We start from the raw sequence: 21,264 nt of genomic DNA, 5'->3' as shown, positions 1-21,264 counted from the left end.
CATTGGTACATGACCACTGTTGTCACTGTTTGGGGGATGGTTTTTCTGGGTTTTATCACCTGGGCGGAGTATTTAAGAAGCTCTCACTAAAACTTTGCTGTTAATTCTGTCTTATTACTGTGACCTGTTGCCCATTGAACCAGCTGATGCTGTATTTGTTTTGAGTTTGTGGGCTAGAATTTCCCACCGTTGCCTCGGCCCTTTGATTTTTCTTGAGGATCCCAGGGAAAAAGTAAATGTGTTGGAATCCCTTGCTGCTATAGCATGTAAAAGTCCCAGTCAGGGTCAGTGCCTTATTATGCTAGAGCCTGTGACCATGTAGGACAGTTTTCTTGTGTTGGGTCAAGGGGCACCTCCATGCTTGCCTGGCCCTGTTCAAAGGGACCAAGTGGTAGCAGCAATTAAGGTATCCTAGCAGCATCAGAGGCGAGTTATGTGGGCTGATTAGCCTTTTCTGCTCCCCTTGTATGTTGTTAGATGGAGGGAAAGAGCCTTGATATTTGGCTGGATCTTAGCGTGTTATAAGAATAGTTTCTATGCAGTTTTGGAATCCCCTTTTCCTTATTTGTGCCCGTTCATGTGGCCATGTGCAGCTAAGAGCGTTTTGTACTCAGTGCAGCACCCTGAGATCTGGTGAACGGGGAGGGGAGTGTTTGTAGTAGTGTTGACAGTGGTTGCACATTTTTATGTGATGACTAGGTGAAAATATCTTGTGTTGATCCATACATTTTTGGTTTTCTGTAGGTGGACTAAAAACACAATACTAGCAACTACTTTATCATGTTCAGCTACTCGTACTACCTTGTGCTGTTTTCTTTCCTTAATCCATATCCAAAATGGAAAGTATATTGTACTGATACGTGTCTGTTTTTCCTTTGCAGTGTTTAGTTCCTGTATTCCACCACTCTTTGATGGAAGAGGACTATAATCCAAAAGTGAGCTCTTCAGTGTAGAACAAGAAGCCCTTGTTGGATAACTCTTCCTCCTTTGCAGCAGCAGCAGCACCCAGTCTACAAGAAAAGCTTAAGAAGAGAGAAGATTGCTTTTGGACCTGGCACCTTCCTGTTAATTTTGCTTCTAGTTCAGCATGTAAATGGTGAACCAACAGAGAGCCAAACAGTTGTGACCGCCTATGAGCTTCCTATCAATAGCATTTAGTTTCTTTGAGTGGAAACTAACAGTTCCATGAAGTGCAGAATATATCGAAAAATCATTTATTTTTAAGAACATTTTAGAAACTGAATGTGTGATAAAAATGAAGTTTATATTTTAAGAGCGTTTGGCCAGATGTTTCCCACTTAATCTCAGAATTTGGGGAAAACATTTTTCTAGAACATTATTTTCCCTGCCTGCCCCCCCCCCCCCCAATGCTTTAACTGCTCTGCTTCAAACAATGAATAATTCAGCAGACTTGGGTGGATCTGCTCAGTATTAACCATGGTGTTGCTCTAAATGTTGTTGTGCAAACCTGACACACATGCTTCTGTAATGTAAAAATCTCGAGTTCCATAGCATCACAACCAGAGGAAATTAATGAGGTGAACGTGGTCGTGACTCTTTTTTTATGTAAATTACCTTTTTAGGTTTTTTTTTTTTTTCCGTAGTGTGAGTGTAGATACATATTAAGATGAGTAGCTGAGGGGGTGAACGGTGCAGTCAGCACGCAGTGCGGCATCTCGTGCGCTGCTTCGAGACGCACTGTTGCTTCAAGATTGGCATAACTGCATCCTGGAGAAGGAAGGAACTTGAAGACCAGAGTGAAAAACAGATAAAAACAAGAGAATTGGGCTGCAGAGGCCAAACTCTTGGGTAAGTGATCACTCATCCCTTTCCTATCAAATGGACTTGGGTAATGCAGATCATTAAGGGATGTGAAGCAAAAGGAAAGTGAGGGAACCTTGAGAACCTCCATGAAATGTAGTTCAGAAGAAATAGGGGAATGATGCCCGTTAGTGTAATGCACAGCGAGCGTTGTGCCAGGCATCATTACAAAGGTAACTTTTCCTTGCTTCAGAGTATTCAGATCCTCAGCTCCATGTCAGCTGGTCCCTAGTGTTGGTGACAGTTCAATTATTGGTGTTGCTTTGTCTTCTCTCCAGCTTGGATCCTGTTCTTGGGCCATTTTAAACTCCCTCTATGGAGATAGCATGGTAGATGCTGAAGTTGGGGGATGTCTAGTGCTTTGGGGGCCTTAAGACAGTCTTAAAATAGGGGGGGTTGTTAGATTTGACTTCTCTTACAGGACTAATCTGTATGTAACTAGTGCACTTTTGGGCAGTTCAGTGGTTTTGATATATTTACTCACTTGGTAAAGCAAATCGCAAGGAATACAGGGCTGAACCTGGTACAAGGAGGAGCAGATCCACAAATTAGCATGTGTGCAGTTTTGCATACATGTTTATACAACACATGTTTTGTTTCCTTGGCATTTGTTCAGTAGGCTTTCTACCTCCCTATCCTTCCCCTCAGGAGTGTTATGGGAGCCTTGTTAGCTGATGCTGTAAACAGGAAATAATTGGAAGTTTTAAGGGCCTTGATTATTCTGGCTGGGGAAACAGTGTTGGCAGCTTTCTAGAAAAAGTTGCTTTAAAGAGGGATACTGACACATTTCTTCTGTTCACCATAGCCAGGGCCATTGGTGGTTTTATTGTGCAATTACTCCAACTTGGGGAGTCTGACAGATTTGTTGCGGGGGGTCAATCTTCTTCTTTCCACTTGTAGATCCTGGCCATGAGGTTTGATGCCTCACTTTATTGAAGGGAGACACTGGACCTAAATGGCGCAGCATGACTTTGTTCCTGCCTGGCTTAGCTTCTCCACGCCACAGTCAACCAAGGTAACTTGCTGTTCAGAGCACTGGAAACCTAATACTTACTGTACATGGCCAAGGCAAGCTTGGTCCAACATCCTACCTGATTGAACATGACTGCCTTTCTGGTTTAGAATATTCTTCAATCCTCGTGTGTAGCCTTTTTAAGGAAGCTAATGCAAAATCTGTTCCTCTTCTATCTTTTTTCAGCAAATTATGCTCCCTACCTTGGAGAGGGAGTTACCTTTTTTTTGCTTCCTTGCACAATTATTGTGTTAATTTTATCTGCCCAGGTTTGGTAGACATGGGAAATTTATAGAAAGATGTACCTCAAAACTTGGCTTGCAGTGTACACATTTGAGTGTAATTTTTAGTGTTTCCTGTTTTGGACTTTTCAAAACGTGTCATTGTTAAGCAGCTCACCAGAAATGGGGCATTCATTTCCATCTTAGAATCCTGTACCTTTCGTTAGGGTGGTTTTTCATGTGGAATCTCACCAGGATGGGGTTGGGTTGTGAAGTCTTGTTTGCTGCTAACAGGATCTGAAGGGAAGATCACACTCACCCCTAAAGGTCTGAATCTGTTTGGGACCTCGGGTGGGCGCTTGCATTGCTTGTGCATGAGAGTAGCTGTACAGAGCATCTTTGCGATAGTGCGTGAGGTTGCTAAAGAGCAAAAGAATCAGGAATGAAACTGCTTTCAGTTTCGCATTTCAACTAAAGTGGGCAAAAATAACTTTCAAATGTGCAATACACTGATGTGGCTCTTTAATCTCTTAAAGTAGGGAACAGTAGGAAAATGGTTTGGAACTTGGAGCAGATGATTCATGCTGAAAGCTTGTAACTTCTGTAGCTTCAGTGCTGTCTGAACCCAGGATCCCTTTACCATCTCATTTGATGTATCTTTAATTTCTAGGCAGTTTCTGAGTGGGCCTTGCACAACTCCAGTTTTGTTCCTCCATCGACATTGGTGGTTTTTAGAGATTGAGCACTTCTGTGGGATTAGTAACATGCAGTGCATTGTTGTAAAATTCCTTAAATGGACTCTGATGAAAGCATTGCATGTGTTTTGAAAAAGTTGTGCAAGGAAAGCTGCTATAAGAGCCTCCCTCCTTTTTTTTTTTTTGGTGAGGTAATAATTTACAGCCATGTGCAAGTTTGTGGCACTCATGAATATTCCTACATTCGTCATCTTAGCACGTGTTGTTCTAATTACTAGAAACTAATGCAGAGATGTCTCTTTACATTAGCAAAGTTGTTTTGCTGGTAACAGATTCCTAGGGTGACCTAGAGAGTGCTTATTCATTTAATCCTCTCTTTTTAACTTTCTATAGTCCCCTGCAGCCACCTTTGAGAAACATGGAGAGCATCTTCCCCGGGGAGAGAGCCGCTTTGGAGTGAGCCGCAGACGACACAATTCTTCTGATGGATTTTTCAATAATGGGCCTCTCAGAACTGCGGGAGGTAAGGGATCCGTGTGCTCTATAATAGTGGTGCCCAGCATTTTTTCCAGGCAGGCTGGATGGACAGTGCCTGGACAAATCATGGGCGTGGCACGGATGTGGTACAGCACAGCACGGGGGCCACCTTCCTGCCACACAGAGTGGGGCAGGGGCAGCCTGGCTTGACGCTGGCCCTGCAAGGGGGGAAAGGGAGCTTCACCCAGCCCCACAGGAGGTGGGGGGGCAGAGGCTGTTCTTCCTGGTTTTTGGATTTTTGCTGGCAGCATTGATCTCTTTAATCCCTTCATTTAGATTGCTGGCATCAGCCCTCCCTGCTCCGCCATGACTCTGTAGATTCTGGGGTTTCTAAAGGAGCTCATGTTGGGCTATCCGGCAGTCAGCCTGGCTGGCATGGCCCTTCGCGGGGTCATGATGGTATGAACCAGCGTGGTGGAGGAGGAAGTGGAGCCCATCGCCACTGGAATGGCAACTTCCACTCTCGGAAAAGTTCTGCCTTTCAAGAGAAGCTGCCTGCTGAAGCCAGGGAAGAGAAGAAGGAAGAGAAGGAGAAGTTGCAGTTTGAAGAAGAAGACTTTGTAAGTTGTGGCTCCTCATTAAAGGTGTCACCTGTGAAAAATGGCTTTTCTGGTCTCATTTTGGTACTATCTATAGGTGATGTGGGTCTGCCGTTTCAGTCTGTTCCATGCTTTCTGGGATCATTCTAGGTTTTTATTGGAATAATCCTGAAGGCAGTGCTTAGGGGCTTTTAAATGTTTTCCCAAATTCCTAAGGAGTTCTTGACATTGAATTGTGGGTTGGACGTTGTCATCATATTTTTATCAGATTGATGTATACTGAAGACAATATTCTGATACGCAAGCCTCCCCCCATCAGTCAAACCCCAAAAAGTGATAGTAAGGATGTATCACACGTAGGTATGCTTGTATCTGTGGCAAATATGGATTATGGCACCTTAATCTGGTAAAAGTGCCGTGATATCTCCCACAGGGTTTTAGTTTAAACGTCACTTCTGGGGTACTTTGTGAGTGCCAGGGAATTTTTTTTTTTTAAACTAAGGTTGTTACTTATGGTAAGATCCAATATAATTTTTCCCCAGCTTTTAAAGTAGGGATGTTAACTTTGTCAGAAGCTAATGGGTAGAAGCTTCACTTATAATAATCATAATGGCTAATGCATAAAACTGCATCAGAACAAGGAGAAAATTCATTTGGTTTTGAATGTTCAATCATCTGTTTCAAAAAAATAGCAAGACATGGTAGTAGCTAAATTAGCCAGAGGTCTTTTATCAGTGGGTACTTTTTTTTTGGGGGGGGTGTTGTGGGGGGGTCAGATTTGTTTTCCTCCCCCAACTTGGACAAATCCATAATCGTTATAGTAAGTTAGACTGTGAACCAAAATCAAAAGTCAGGTTAGAACAAACATGCCCTACTGTGGTCATATCTGCCTAAAATATGAACTCTTGAAATGCTGTCAGAATTTGAACAACACTTAAAGGCAGCTTTCCTGTCTTGTCTACATAAATGCTTATATTCATTTTCTGCATCGAATTCAAGGTTATAGGTTCTTGATATTGTTATCATATCAGTGGAGTTATAGATGTCTGTCGTACATAAAATATGTGGGGTGCTGAGTGTGCAACTGTTACGAGTAATGAGTAATTAGACTCGAAGCAGCGCGTGCACTAACAATGCACCCCTACAGTGCCTGGAGCCACAGATAAGATATTTATTTAGATTCTGGGTAAATATCTTAAATGTTTAGTAAAAATACTTTAGAACAGGACCTCTGGTTTGTTGACTTCAGTTTATTTCCAACACAATACGTGTGTCTTTGATATGCAGTCTTTTAATGTTTCCAACTGCGGATTTTTTTTTAACAGCCATCTTTGAATCCAGAAGCCGGGAAACAGAATAACCAGAGCAAACCTTTAGGGACACCTTCTGGAGTGTGGGGTAAGTGAGGCATTTATATTACTATATAGAAAACAGATGCTCTCTGGTAGAGCAGAAAAATAGATTCAAGATCCAAGTTCTGTTCTTTTTTGCAAGTTTGATTCAGATATTCATCATCTTTCCTCAATATAACAGCAAGATCAGCTCCTACTGAAAAAAAGTTGAATATTTAACTGTTTACCTTGCTGTAGTTTTTCACAATTTACTGGTATTGAGAACTTGTGTAGACTGTGGCAGGTGGCAAATGATTAGACAGTAAAGTGTGATTTTTTTTTTTCTTCTCTTACTTCTCTTGCTGTGTTAGTGAATTAACATAAAATGCTTCTCCGGTTCACCCAGTCTCAGTCTTGTTAGATTCAAGGTATCTCTTGGAAAATGCTAGCTCTTAGTTTTCACTCAAAAATAATAGAGCAATTCTTTTCTTGCAATGAACTCAGAAATACCTCAACAAGTGAGAATGTTTTGACATGGATTCTTATTTCAAACCTCTGAGTTCCTCTTGTGAATCATGTGTAGGTGTTTTGAAACCCAACAGCTTTAAAATTGCACAGCATCCTGTGGCACCCATAGAAGGATCTTGCAGCACCCTGGTTGAGATTCACTGCTCTAATTGTTCAGAACAAATACTAGTATGTATGCCCATGCCCTCCCTGAGTCTAGGAGGCTCTTAATTGTTATTATCTCAAGCATTATCTTTTTTTGCTAAATCAAGAGGGGCTCCCATGAGTTGATTCAAGTGGAGAAAGACAGAAAAGTCTGCTAATTTTCTCCAATACAGTAATCTCTTTGCTTGAAAACCAGCACCAGGCTTGTCAGTAGCACCAGCAGAGCACTCTCACAGCATCTTTGATTCTGAAAGGGGGAATTGAAGTGGAGAGAGAACAAAGTATTATCAAATTCCTGAGGTTTCTTTCTTTTTTTCTGAGGTTTTTTTTCCCCTTGTGCTTTTATAGAAAACCCTCCTAGTGCCAAGCAACCTACCAAGATGCTGGTCATCAAAAAGGTTTCTAAAGAGGATCCTGCTGCCGCCTTCTCAGCTGCATTTACATCACCTGTTTCACATCTGGCAAATGGCAACAAGACTACCACCATTGTCCCAAGTGTCTACAAAAATCTAGTTCCTAAACCTGCAGCTCCTCCTTCCAAGGTACAGGAGCTTTCTGTTGGGTTAGCAGACTGCATGTGGAGTGAGCTTTTTGTGGAACTGGCCAGCAAACAAAGGAAGAAAGAAATGTAAATAGCAAGTCAGAGCTAATGCATTTGCTTAGGAGCTTTAGGGTTAAGACCTGTGTATTGCATTGTAACTTAACACTCACCTGTAACAATACATTTTGGTTTTCTCCTTAGACAGGATGAAACCATGTTAATGTCTGTTGGATTTAGGGGGGCCAGAACTTCAACTAAACCTCTCACCTAAATTAAACAAGACAGACAAAGGGTGCCAGAAGGCAAATGATCTAATAACAGTGATTAGGCTGTTCACATGGCTACCTTACAAGATTGTAACATGATTCATCAATATGGTTAAAATAGTTTGGACCCATCTCAAAAGACTAGACTAAATCATGTAACATAATCTTTCAGTGCAGTTTTAATCTGAACAAGCTTTACAGGTGCCCTACAAAAGACGTTTGGGATTTTGCCCGTTTTATTTTTATTCATCATTCTTTGTTTTATTTTGGCATTTTCTTATTGTGAGGAATACCTCTTTAACTCACGTGTATGATAATCTAAAATCTTGTCTTCCCAACTGTTCAGTAGCTGTGATTAACAAGGGCTGTCCTAGTTGTATATGTACTCAAAGAAACATCCAGTGATTCTGAATGAGCCGGCTTTAGTGTTTTATCCTATCATAAATAAAAACCTGAAAAGCCCCTTTTGGATTTTTGTAAAGAAACAAGTGACACATGCACAGTTCTTTCCCACTTTACAGGTTGCCTTTAAAGTTCATGCACCCCTCTTTCCTACAAACACCAAAAAAATTCAAAATGATTCTGTAGATTTCTGATTGATATTTTCTGAGCTTCCCATTTGCTGTTTTTATATTCAGTTTTACAGCTTGTGTAACCTACCTGTGTGCCTGTCATGATAAATGAGGGTATCAAGCAGTTGTTGAAGCGGAAGGCCAAAAATCCTGTCTTTTTCATCGCTAGGTTGTTTTTCTCCTGTTTGCTTATTGCCCATCCCACAGCAGAGCATTATTGCAGGAAATCTGAGATCGTGAAGATGGAAAGCTTATTTGGTTACCTATTCTCCTCTTCCAATATATAATTGTTCCATGCAGAGTAGTCTCTAGAGCATTTTGTTTTGGCTGGGACTTCCCTCCTGGAAAAGACTGACAGCTTGTCTGGAAGCTTTTTCTAATACTCAGCTTGTTTTCATTGTGCCTTGAAAATGGTATTTTGTACTTGGATTTTCACAGGGTCTTAGAGGAGTTAAGTGCCCACATCCCTTGGAAATGAATAACCTAATAAGTCACTTAGGCTTCTTTGAGAATCCCAGGGTTTCCACTATGCGGTGTGTTTTAACCCTGCTACGATAGTTTGTGGGTCAGTTGGATGGATCCTCAAGTACAGACTTAGTAGAGCATGTAGTAACATGAAGCCTTTGATTTGAGTACTAAAGTGGCATTGCAATTTTGGTGCAGAAGGTAGACAACTAAACCTTTGTGCCAAAATACCAATTACAACATGATATGATTTTTCACTTCTGCTCTCTGGTTCTGCCTTATAATGGCCGCAGTGCATGCTAGCATAGCTGACGTTGTGCCTTACTTTATTTCTCTTGCATGGTATACAGAGAGAGAATTAATGGGCCAATACTGCACAGCGTGCCTTGTTCCTCAAGTACTTGGAATTTGATCTGTGTGTGCTGACAGTGCAAAAAAACCCCGGTCAAGGATCAGATAACCAAAGAACATTGCCTTTAGTTCTTAAGCTAAATTTGGCTCTTAGGGGCTGCCGTTTTCTAAAACTTCTTCAGTGATTACAAGTTAAATAAATGGACTGCACATATTTTATATGTTAGACAGGAAATGAAAACATCGTTTCTGCCCCAGAGAAGCTTATAATCTGCACCAGTTTCCTGACTTGTAGAAAGAGGTGCCAGACTAAGGTAGGAGGGGAGTCTAAAACAGGATCAGGTTGATGTAAAGGGGAAAAAACATTTCTGGACCCCAGATCAGTTCAGCCCTGCTCCCCCTTCCCCCCCCGCCCCCACTAACTCACTGCAAATGCACCTTTGAAGACATCTTGCTTTTCTATCCTACTCTTTCTTTGTCTGTCACTTAAATTAGCTGTGGTCAGAGGCTTAGAACGAGTTAAAGGCTTAGGCACCAGCCTGCTTTGCATGAAGTAGAACAGCTGCAACTGGGGAGAGCGAGCACTACACCCCAAAACACCCTAACTACAGGGTAGCTAAGGTATACTCTAGTTAGGAAAGTGGGTTCCAATCTCCTAAGGCAGAGGAGGGACTTTAACTAGATTCTCTGTATCCTAAATGAGTGACCTAACAAACGGCCTGTTAGCTAAGAGGATGATGTTGATGCTTCAGCCATTATCTGTTCTGTGCATCTGGCCCTTTGGTTCCTTTTGTATTTCTTACAAGTTTCTGAAAATGACTTGTGTCATTTTGAATGAAATGGGATGGAACGTTTTTAGCATAACAAGGGCTGTTTCCAGTTTTTTTTTCCCCTCTTGGCAAGAAAAACCATAAGGCAGTGGAATTTGTCCGAAGTCGAAACAAACTTCTTTGCTGAGCCCACCTGAGTATAGGTGGGAGGAAGGAGAAGAACTGGTGAGACCTAACTGAAAAAAAAAAAAAAGATAAATGCCCAAAGAAAAGAAATTGCACTGAATGTGTGTGTACCATTCAGGTAGAGCCCTAAGCAGTACCAGACTAAGGTGGCACATTTCCTTTGGGCTTGCTCCATCCAGAAGTAGTTTGGTGCATTAGTGCAACTTCCTGTAAGCATCGTTGTGCTCTGCCTCAGCTCCGTGACCTCCTGTCTAGGAGGGAGCACTGTGGGTCACCTTATGATGTTTCTTGGTGCCATAATTGAGCGGCATGTGCTCTGCTGTCCTCTGCAAGTACAAAATCCATTTTAGGCCCAGATGTAGCTTCATCCTTTATGCCTCTAGCAGTACTATTTACTTGCCTACTAAATGCACTGTTTTCCTAAGAATCAACCCTCCAGATTTGGGGTGCATGACTTCAGCAGGGGAACTGCTTTTCCTAGACTGGAACAGGTCTATATAGATGCTGTATTCTAATGCCTACAACTTCTCTCGCTGCCAGCAAACTGCAGGGGTAGAGTCCAGTGTAACCCTCTTGCAGCCAGCAAGGAATTGGCTGCAGCTTTTGACTGAGCAGCCAAAAGCTGCTGATTTCTTCGTGGCTGAGGGAAGTTAACAATATAGCTTGTGCCTGAAGCCGACATTGAACTGGCTGAGGGCAAGTGAATTGCAACATGTAGGCAGCCATGACACTGGAAAAGTCTTTTTCTACATCCTGCCTTCCACAAAGAAGGTGCATGTATTTGTGGGAGCATGTTATGCAGGAAAGTACAGTATTCTACTTATTTAGTACTGTACTAATTCAGAACGTTAAGATTCATTAAAATGAAGGTGGTAGAAGCAAGAGCCTACTCCATTGTGCGCCTTTCTCACGTGATACTTGGTGCTGTGCTTTCTGTTTTGAGATCCCTGTTGCATAGTTTGTTCTCGGCTGAGAGACATTCAAGAAAATAATTTTTCATGCAGCAGATATGTTTTCCAAGGCAGCTTTCTGTAACCGTAGTCATGGCTTTGCCACCAAGCAGGATCAGAGTGAAATTTTCCCCTGCTTAGTTGCATGAGGATTGACGTAGAAAATGTGTTGGTGTATGTGCTTCTGTCCCGCAGTAAATTGGATTCCCAGTCTAAATCTTGAGGCTTCTTTCTAGATTTTTATTATATCTGTTGTCTTCTGTATCTCACTGAACAAGCAAGGCATAAGTGGACTATTTCATTTCCCCATGTCCTGCCTTTTATTCCTAGCCTACAAATCCTTTGGATTTTCTTTTTCTCAGCCAGGGGAAGTTTCAGTTGAATAATGCAGTCAGGTTGGTGGTGGTGTGCAGCACTGCTCTGTAGGAAATTTGGGTTAATTTAATTATGATCTTGCCTCTGGGTTGGGAGCAGTTTTCAGACGCATTTAGTTGGTCCCTGGTACAGTTCCAGTCATTTCTCATTCACAAGGTAGCTGTAACTCAAGGTATCACTATGGGCTGTGCTGGGTGCTGAGAGACAAGAAAGGGGGATCCTCAAGGTCAAACATGAGGAAGTTGAGAGACCTTTTTGGAGTGGGAGGAGAGAATCTGTTCCGTTCATCTGACAACTCGTTAATCCAATTGAATGTTGCTTTAACTTGTTGTATCATTTGTAAGCATCCCACTCTTGTGCTGTACCACTTACTTTTTAGTCTGTTGTGTTCTCTTCCATCTAGCCAAGTCCGTGGAAATCTAACCGAAGTGAACATAAACCGGGCTCACTCTCCTCCAACCGTGACTCTGCCTTTACCAGTCCGGTGTCTGTAACCAAACCAGTGGTACTGGCGAGTGGCTCAGTCCTCACCTCTCCCAAAGAGGTAAGAAGTTGGGTTGGGAATTTCTTCAACTAATGTTTCCTTCTAGAGGCGTTGTTGTCTGTACCTAGCTGGGAACGGTGGAAGAGTGCTCGGGTGTCATAGGTTCTTTGCACGTTGCGCCAAATTCCTTGTTCATCAGTGGAAACGCTCATGGATGATGGGCTACTTGATGCAAAAAGTGCTGCAGCAAGCATTTGCCCAGATTTACTGGAATTGAACCTGTCATACAAGGTGCACGTACTTCATATTTTAATAACAGTGTGTGGTAATTGGGCTTGCACAGAATTAAAGTGAATCAATGAATTCAGTGAAAACTTCCCCTTTATTATTGGGAGGCAGAACACATTAGCTTTTCGTTAGTTTGTGAAAACCAAGAAGTGAAACTAATTAGTTGCATTTTAATGTCCAAACTGAGTAAAGTACAAATAAATAATCTGCTAGATTTTAATTTTTATTCTTAAAATAAAACACTAATGATTGTGTAGCAGTTTTGGGGTTCTGTACTTGACATTCATCTTCAGTGTGTTAACCTCCTTTTCTCTGGCCATCGGCATCCTTAAAAGCACCTCAGAATAACTAGTTATTACTCGGCCAAGACTTCTGTCCTTTTAACTGTTAAGTATAATGAATCAGAGGGAAGTAGTAATAAGAGATGAGGGAAGAAGTTAAATTCTGTTGACAGTGAACCTTGTCGTTTTGATAACAAGCAGTCTGATGTCATTCCCCAACTTGAGAGAAATGCCTGGGTATCTACTGAGCAGTAACAAAAGTAAGAGAGACTGCCTGGTGTGCATGCTGTCCTTTTAGGCTGTAACTATTTCTTACAGAACAAAGAGAATCGTTTCAAATGAAAGTAATTCCTCTCTGGGAGCTGTGATAGTAATCTACTGCAGATGGTATTTTAGTAGGACTTCAATTTTGCTGAAGGAAGCAGATTCAGGAGAGAAGCTGGAAAGAAGCTGCTTACAGAAGGCAACACTAATGAACGTGCCAATCATCTTGACTCTGATTTTGTGTTCTGTCCCTTTTGTTTTCTTTGCTAAAAGACTTACTTTAAATTGTGTAAGCCCTTTTGGGGGTCGGGGACTTTTTTCCTTGTGTCCATATGAGATAGTTTGGGTGCTACTACAACACCAGTTACATACACGAAATAAACTTTCATCACCAGATGAGAAGCATAAAACAAATTCAGATAAGCACGTGCTTGTTTCCTGATGCAGGTAGTACACCGTACTCTGTCTTGGGTAGCTTTTGTCTGAATTTCTGTGTAGTAAGGACACAAAGGTACCTACCAGGCAGCAGTTGGGACAGAAAATCTGTATTTTTTTTTTTTTTTTTCAGAGACAAGAAATCCTTTTTAGAAAATCTCTGAAAGTTCCTCATTATGTTAAATTTTTTCCAGCACTATCTGCTTGTTAACGGTTTTGCAGGAGAAAACAAACAAGTTGAAAGGCACTCCAACTGCATCATCACTATAGCACCAGTATCTGTAATCAGTTAAACTGGAAACGGAGTGGTTTTTGTCCAGGCTAGAATTAAGCAGTGCAGAGTTGCAGCTACTCAGCTTTACCTCCCACTATGTAAAAACATGGTCTAAATCCAGGATTGCAGCCCAGTAATCTAATTCACTGACCTAGTAAAATCAGTGCCTGCTTCTGGAAAGAGAGGGCTAATGCCCACCTTATGAATGTGCTGAAGATCCAAGTTAAACATCTGTAAAATGTTTTGAAAACAAAAGGTACCATATGACACATCACCATTTCATACTGGATATTAGGGGAGATGGCTACTAGGTCACCAATGCCTTTCTCCAAATACTGGGGGGATGATTACTCCTTATGAGGATGCTTTAGGTGCTTTACCTAATCAGCTTTTAAAATCCTGAGGCATAGGTTTTCCCGTGTTTCCCCTAAGAGCACGTTCTGCAATCTTGGCAGCTCAGTTTTAAGTGAGTGGTCATTGTTGAAGCTCATTCTTTATTATGATACGCATAGCTTTTGTATGTGTAGTCCCCACGTTTCTAGACACTGGAGTCCTCAGTAAAAGAAAGATGAGGTAATTTCAAATTCAGAATCCTTCTGTAAAGAATTTTGAATATACAAATTTAAGCCTGAGTTTCCTCCTTTCTCAGATAAGGTAGCCACATTAGTTTCAAAGGTTTGTCTGTTTTTCAGTCAGTGTCTTTTTATGGTTGCCTTTCTCCTCACCCCTTAAAGTTTGTAAAATAGAGTTCTTGATACGTTAGCATTTCTGAACCGTTGTCTTTGAAAAGGCTGCTGTAGATAAGAGCACAAGATATTTTATGGACTCACATTATATGTGCTTTCTAATCTACTAGAAATGTCATATTTTCATATTATCTGTGTTTCTGTTCAGTCACCTTCTGTCACTTACACAGGTAAATTAATTTAATGCTGAGAGCTTCAAACTCAGCGGCGCTTTGGTTTTTATTTTATCCTGACATTCACGTACCTGTCAGAAACGGGGGGTTTACAATCAGCTGTTTGCTTCTCCTGCTGAATTAGACAGGTTTTGAAATGACTGCCTGACACATGTCACTACACAATTTTATTACCATTTATAGTACACATTTCTCCAGAAGAGATTGATTTCATCCTACCATTCATATACAGTGGGAATTAGGAACCAAAACCAGCACTGTGCCTCTTCTTACCTTTGTTTTCTCGAACATTTTTTCCCTTTGTCTTTGTCTCTGCTTAGAAGGGCTGCGTCCACTGTACTGAAAATGTGTTGCAAAGTAAATTTGACATATTAAGCATATTATCTGTTGGCAACCTTCTCACCCCCACAAGAAGAATCTGAAATGGTCCTGCAAAGCCTCTCCAAATCCTGCAACGAGAAGCTACTTTATGTCATTCTTGTCCTTGTATACTGTAAGAAGAGGGGGATAAGTCAAAGCACATAGATGAAAGAAAGGGATTGATTTGTGTATGAGATTTTAAGGTACTCTTTTGACATTTCCTTCAGTGGAGAGTCAAGACTCAAAAAAACAGGATTTCTCATTGTTCTGGAGTAGCCAGACTTGAATATCGTAGATGAAGACTGGGAGCGGTGGGGAAAATTAGGAAGCTGGGGACTTGGTACATATCCTCCAATTTAACTTGAATTGTACATCTCAACTATAAAGATGAAACGAGTCCCAGTTCTCTGAGTCCCAGTCCCAGTTCTCAGTTTAAAACCTCTGTAACACTGTACAAGAAGGCTAATATGCCAGCTGCTCTGCCATCTGGCTGGCTCAACCAGCATTGTTATACATGCTGCACAGGATAATGGCACCACTTTGGTTTCATTAATTTAATTGGGTAGGCTTTTATGAGGTATGGAGAGCTGTTTAGGTTAGTGGGTATGAAGGGAGAAGGGGGGATGGCAGGGAGGGAGTCTGTTCCCCAGAAACTTGTGAGGCTGTGGACTCGTCTGCAAACAGGCAAGAGTCATCGGTGCAGTCCTGCATCACTCCTAATGGGGACACTGAATTAACCTCAAGTGATGCCAGGATGGATAGCTCACATCATCAAGCAGTGTATTAAGTGAGGAGCAAGACAAGTGTGATAGCTCCATGACAGCATGAGTTAAGAGGAGAAGAAACAGTGGCAGAAACTGATAAAAAGGCTTGTTGGGAAACTCGCCTTCCAGGCTGGTGAGAGAAGGAATAGATTTGGAACAGTGCTGCCAAGCACTCTGGAGAACTGAAAGGAGATCTCCTGCAGGCAGTTCGGCCAGATCAGGAGCTCTTGGTCACGGTATTAAAAGTTGCAAACAAACCCAAACTGTGAGCAGAGCCAGCTTTTCAGGAATGGATTAAAAATGTTTCTAATGTGTGTTCCACCTTCCCTGTCCAGAGTCCTTCCAGCACCACCCCTCCCATTGAGATCAGTTCTTCACGCTTGACAAAGCTGATGCGCCGTCCCACTGATAAGAAGAGCGAGTTCTTGAAGGCACTGAAAGATGACAGGAATGGGGAGATCACAGAGAACAGAGAATGTGACAAATTGGATGATGTAAGAAAACTGCCTCCGCTACTTTCCTGGGCATTGCATGTCATAAGGATCTCTGCACAGAAACGATAGTCATACCTTTACTTCAAGCAGGAGGGAACTTAATTCCAAGCTCTTGCTTCACAAATAGAGATGACTGCATCACTGCCAGCTAATCGCTTGCTTAAAGAGAATTGTCAGTAATAGTTTAACTCCTGCTTCCTGGGCTGCAGTCACTAGAGGGAGAGAATACCGACTAGAAACGCAGGAGGGCTCAACATGCTGCATGTTGATATGTGCCTGCCCCACACCTCTTCTGTGTTTTTGCATTACCCACACTTTAAACTTTTGTCTTAACATTGTTTATTGGGGTGGGGGGGAATTATTCATCATTTCTCTAAAATGGTGGTAGGGAAAGTAACTGAGAGAAGCGGTTCTTATGTTGCGTCTGCTAGATCTGCAGTTGCTAATGGGCACTGACCCTAAAATTGTACTTCCTTGTGAGTAAAGCTGGTATACAGTGCACAGCAAAGAAGAGTGAATGAGAAAAGAAAATGACAGATATTTGGCAAAGGAAAAGGGTGGTGTTTAGAATTACGAGGTTCTAAGGAATTTTTCTGATGAACACTATCAATATTTAAAAGAATGTTCAACCACTTTCCAAATCTCCTTGCCAGTCTGCACTTAAATAGTAGTTTTGGGACAGTGTTTTACAACAGTTCTGTTCTCTTTTATGCTTCTGTGAATAAACTGTCCCTTTAGAAAATATGCCGTGGTCCAAAAGGGAAACTGATTTGTAGCACTGGAGAAAGGTGCAGGAATGATGCTTTGGAGACCTGAAATGGTCCCCAAGAGCCACAAAACAAGCAGTAGCAGAGTAGACTTCCTCTGTGCACCACTGGGTGAGTCCTGATGCAGATGGGTACTTCTTGTGATAGATGGGTGGAGTTCACTCTGTAGTATCAGCTCCTTGGCCTCTGCAGCCAGCAGCAGCAGCTTGTGTTGTGGACTTTGGTCCACTTGAAATGGAACCAAAAGGCACTAAATTCAAGTCCATGTCAGACAGCATCTACTTCTTCATGATAACCTAGACTCAGTTTTGAAGCACTGACAGGAGATGAGTATTTAAGACTTGGATTTGGGCTGCGTGTATTGAAGGGCTGGTGTCTCATTGATATGGTGCAGCTCCTGTTTTTCTTTAGGTGGAGGGCAACAGCACACCAGAACCAAAGGAAAATTGGGAAGAGAATTGCCACCAGAACGGCCTTTCTCTCCCTTTGATGGAGGAGGGAGAGAATCTCTCTCATTCACTGGAAGCAGAACACAGGTGAGAAGACAACAGAAGAGGGTCTCTGGTGTGGAAAGAAGTAATTTGCTGCTTTAAGCTAAAGGAAAGGAGATTCCTCTCCAGAGAACAAGTGTGGCTTGTGCTGTGCTGAAGGTGTGTGAGCTACAGAACAGTTACAGGACTGAGAGAAGACATAGTAGAAAGCAAGATACAGGCATGAAATATTAGCCCCAGTGGAGTCTGGTGCCAGGATTTCATCCAAATTCTGTTATTCACCTGGCACTCTTCTAGCTCAGCTTCCATAAACCACCTAAGGGTGTCTGGCTTTTTGGCTCTTTCCTAAAGCAGGCGAACCAGACAGAGCCTCTGGCCCTATTCCATCCGACTTGCAGGTGGTTTCCAAATGTGGGTGGCAAGGATTAGGGCAGAGGCAGGCAATCATTTTGAGTGGAGGGCTGCTTACCCAGTTTTGGCAAGCTGTCAAGGGCTGTATAGCTAGCTCCGCCCCTTGACAGTGCCCCACCCCCTGGTCGATGTCTTGGGACTTGAAGTCCTAGTCCTACCCCGTTAACCTCTGACCTTTGCTACTGGACGTCCCTCCCCTTGCCCCTGAAAGTACTCCTTTGGGGAAGAGGGCTTGCCATCTTATGGAAAAAACATTGTATACTAAAAATCAAACACTCATAATAATATCTTTTAATTTAATTCAAAAAAAGTCCTGATTTGTGTGCGTTTGTGCTGTATATATAGAAGTGACTGCATAAAGCTCAAAATGTAGTCTGACTTGTATATCGTGTGGGATGTGCAGGGATGTCGGGTGGGGGTGGGGTTTGTGGGGAGCTGTGGGTGGGTGGGTATGGGGGTTTGTAGGTGGAGGGGTATGTGTGTGCATGTGGGTATGGGAGCCATGGGGTGCAAAGAGCCTCAGCCATCTGGGACCCCACGCTCCTACCCTGCTGGTGCGGGCCTCGTGCTCCATCCGGCTGCTGTTGGCTGCCTCATGCCCACTCAGTCCCAGCCCCATGGTACAGGCGGGGACGTCTGGGCTGAGCAGTGGCAGTAGGGGACAAACTGCTGCTGGAATGGAGAAAATTTCTCTCCCTCCCCCCCCTCACTGGGCAGTTTTTGCTGTGGCTGCCCGCCTGGAGCCCATGCTGTGCTAGGCTCTGATGCAGCTCCTTCACCACCGCTTGTGAGCTGCCCAGTGCAGCTGTTCCACATGGCCACTGCTGCCACGCTGGGCACCGCGGAGCCGGCGGCGGAGGAGCTGCAGCCCAGACTCCAGTAGCAAACACTGCCCAGGAGCAGTGAGGAGGGGAGTGCTTTCCTCCACCCCAGCAGCAGTTTGTGCCCAGCTCAACCTGACGAGCGAGCCTGGAGCCGGCACAGGGCCCAGGCTAGCAGCGGCGGCGAGGAACAGCCTGCTGCTGAGCTGGGGAGGAAAGCGGCACCCCCCAGCTGCTGGTGCTTCCTGCAGCTTAGGACTTTGTCTCCTCTTCTCTTCGCATAGTGTCCCGATTGGATAGGTTCCCCATGTTTTAAAAACATGAAAAATGGGGGGGGAAATTGTACATTGTGTCAAAGTGTAGATTTTGTTTGAGTAACCAATAGCAGTGTGATCTAGTGATTTGAGCCAGGGTAATAGGGTTTGGGAAATGCTCAGGTCTAATGTTTTTAGCTGCCACACATCCCCCCTTCAGTGTCCCCAGGAAAAATCATCCACCCACTCAGTCTTATTGTGGAAGCAGGAAAGCTAAAGCAATCTACCAGTTTTGCTGGGCTGTGGATGATTAGAAATTTGTAAATGTTCATGTTGAGTATGAAGTGTGTGATGCATACACCAGGCTTAGCTACAAAAAAAAAAAAAAATACAGATGTTCCCTAAATCTAGATGGCTAACTCCTGGAAGCATCCATCCCCATTCAGTCACTCATGCATCTGATTAAAACCAATCCTGCTTTTTTTTTCTTTTGTTTCCTTTTAACCTTTTGACTTCTTTTTTTTTTTTAACCAAAAAAACGGACCAGATTATTAAAAGAAATGGGATGGCAGGAGTATCCTGAAAATGAAGAGAACTACCTTCCCCTCACTGAGGATGAGCTCAAAGAGTTCCAAGTTAAATCTGAGCAGGTATGTTAATGGCTGTGCTGGCTCTTCTCCCTCATCCCCTTTGCACATCGAGTTCCTGCAATGAGTTTTTAGACTTCTGTTCTGTATGACAAAGTGGTAATAGGAAGTATATCTTGATTTTCAAGTGATCATGAATCATCCATGGTGGAAAAAAATACACATGTACAACTAGAATGGATATTGTCACTGACTGCTTATTCTTCACACTTCATCCTGGCTTAAACTTTCATTCTCTTTTCCCCTCTAGCTAAGAAGAAATGGATTCGGGAAGAATGGATTTCTTCAGGGCCGCAGCTCCAGCCTGTTCTCCCAGTGGAGAAGCACTTTTAAGACAGAGTTTGAGGACTCGGACACAGAAACTAGTAGCAGCGAAACTTCAGACGATGATGCCTGAAAGTGGGCACAAAAAATTTAAAAAATGAATAACACCAACCCAATAAACTCAGTTCATAGTTCAACATGTGTTTGGGGTTGTATAAACTAAACAGAGTTTATTCTGTCTCCAGTCTGTTCAAGTTTTTCTTTTGTTGTTGAATACTTCTTGCACAAGGGAAATAATCGTATCCCAAAGAAAAAAAGAAATTGGCTTGTTTAGCTTTTTCTTTTGGTTTTGCCCTAATGCTTAATAGAAGTTTGTGCAGCTAGCAGATTTTGACAGAAATCCCTTCTGGGGCAATGCACAAGTTCAGTCTTGTAAGCAGGATACAGGGGACTGATCTTTGCAACAACAAGCTTCTAATAATGCCGCCTGCATTGCATAATGTTGCGCGGTAACAATGTGCTAAAACAATCATTGTCAATGACAAAATGGCTATTGAAGTTCTAATTGTGTTAAATTAATGCTAATAACATGAGTTTTTTATTTTATTTTTTTGGCGGCTCGGGGAGCTTCATCACTTAACCAGGCGTTTGTGGTTTTCTTTTTTTTTTGGGTACAGCTGTAAAATATTTGGATATAGGAATTGTTTGTGTTCTTCTTGCAGCCTTGATATTCAGGGTGGATTGTAAAATATAAATTTTTTGTGAGATTTCAAAGATTAAGATTATTTTGATAACATTATTTACAGATTTAAAAAAGTGACTATCACATTGAGTCTGTATGAGGGGAAAAACTACTGCATCAAAAAATAACTAACTTGGAATAAATATTTTGCATCAGTTTGCCAATTCTAATTGTCTTTCTTATGTAAGAGACGATTTCCTGAAAGAGATTTGCAGCTGTGGGGCTTTAGTAGCACCTGGAAGTAAGTACTTTATTCTCCTGACACTGTTTTTCCACTTGACAAACATTGCGTTTTGCTGTCATGCTTACATTACAATAGTTCAAATATTCCTGCTTTATAAAGAGACAGCAAGGAGAGGACAGCTAGGCATGTAGCTGTTTTAAAACAAATGTAAAGAGAAGAATTCTACTTAGAGCTGCTTCAGTATTAGCATTTGCTTTCATTTCTTACTTTATACACTGTAGATAGGCAAGCAAGACTGCCCATTTTGTCTGATTCTCATGTTCCAGTGCAGTTACCCGTTTTTGCCACATGGCAAGGGAATTTGTAAATTCAAAGCTTTTTCCACTGAAACTTTTTTCACAAGGACATTTCTATTAAGTTAAAAAGGATTTTTGCAGACAGCTTTTGTTTTAAGCCATTTCTGTGCTTCCAGAGTTGAATGTGTACGCTGGCACCTTTGTTTGGGAAGTGTCAGCAGCAATTACAGGTTTTAAGTGTGGGTGGCAGATCAGGAAAGATGATCAGTATATTGGATATGAAATTCTAATTGCTCTGTTGTAACATAATTTCTGATCAGTCTAGACCTGAGCCATTAAGACAGCTACCAATGCATTGATTAATGAATTCCTTTTAGGTAGCTATTTGGAACCTGGGGAGCATTATCTGCTAAGTACCCTAAACTGCCTTCAGATTTGTGCCTCCTGGTTTGCTATTGTCCCTCTGTTATTGTAAGAGCAATATGGTTATATGAAATAAGAAGGCTGACGAAAACATTTC

The 21,264-nt window shown here is 42.3% G+C and overlaps 1 protein-coding gene across 2 annotated transcripts in view; it reads left to right on the top strand.

Moving 5' to 3' along the window:
• Positions 1-20,420, top strand: part of GPBP1L1 (GC-rich promoter binding protein 1 like 1) — a 39,605-nt gene extending 19,185 nt beyond the window's left edge. Inside the window, exons 2-13 of one of the 2 annotated variants that reach the window (XM_090050023.1) lie at positions 882-1,809; positions 2,722-2,836; positions 4,143-4,272; positions 4,563-4,846; positions 6,151-6,223; positions 7,177-7,370; positions 9,251-9,337; positions 11,708-11,848; positions 15,709-15,867; positions 17,046-17,170; positions 19,159-19,261; positions 19,509-20,420. In XM_090050023.1, the coding sequence (XP_089906149.1) occupies positions 2,777-2,836; positions 4,143-4,272; positions 4,563-4,846; positions 6,151-6,223; positions 7,177-7,370; positions 9,251-9,337; positions 11,708-11,848; positions 15,709-15,867; positions 17,046-17,170; positions 19,159-19,261; positions 19,509-19,655 (1,503 nt within the window). In that variant the 5' untranslated portion in view covers positions 882-1,809; positions 2,722-2,776 and the 3' untranslated portion in view covers positions 19,656-20,420. The remainder of the gene's footprint in view (positions 1-881; positions 1,810-2,721; positions 2,837-4,142; positions 4,273-4,562; positions 4,847-6,150; positions 6,224-7,176; positions 7,371-9,250; positions 9,338-11,707; positions 11,849-15,708; positions 15,868-17,045; positions 17,171-19,158; positions 19,262-19,508) is intronic. The other variant, XM_090050024.1, reaches the window with a different exon arrangement.
• Positions 20,421-21,264: the final 844 nt, after the last annotated feature.

The sequence above is a fragment of the Crocodylus siamensis genome, chromosome 5 (assembly GCF_052110815.1).
Source record: "Crocodylus siamensis isolate JL-2025a chromosome 5, ASM5211081v1, whole genome shotgun sequence".
Taxonomy (NCBI): domain Eukaryota; kingdom Metazoa; phylum Chordata; order Crocodylia; family Crocodylidae; genus Crocodylus; species Crocodylus siamensis.
Note: the sequence above shows the minus strand (reverse complement) of the source record. Positions and strands in the feature narration are given on the sequence as shown.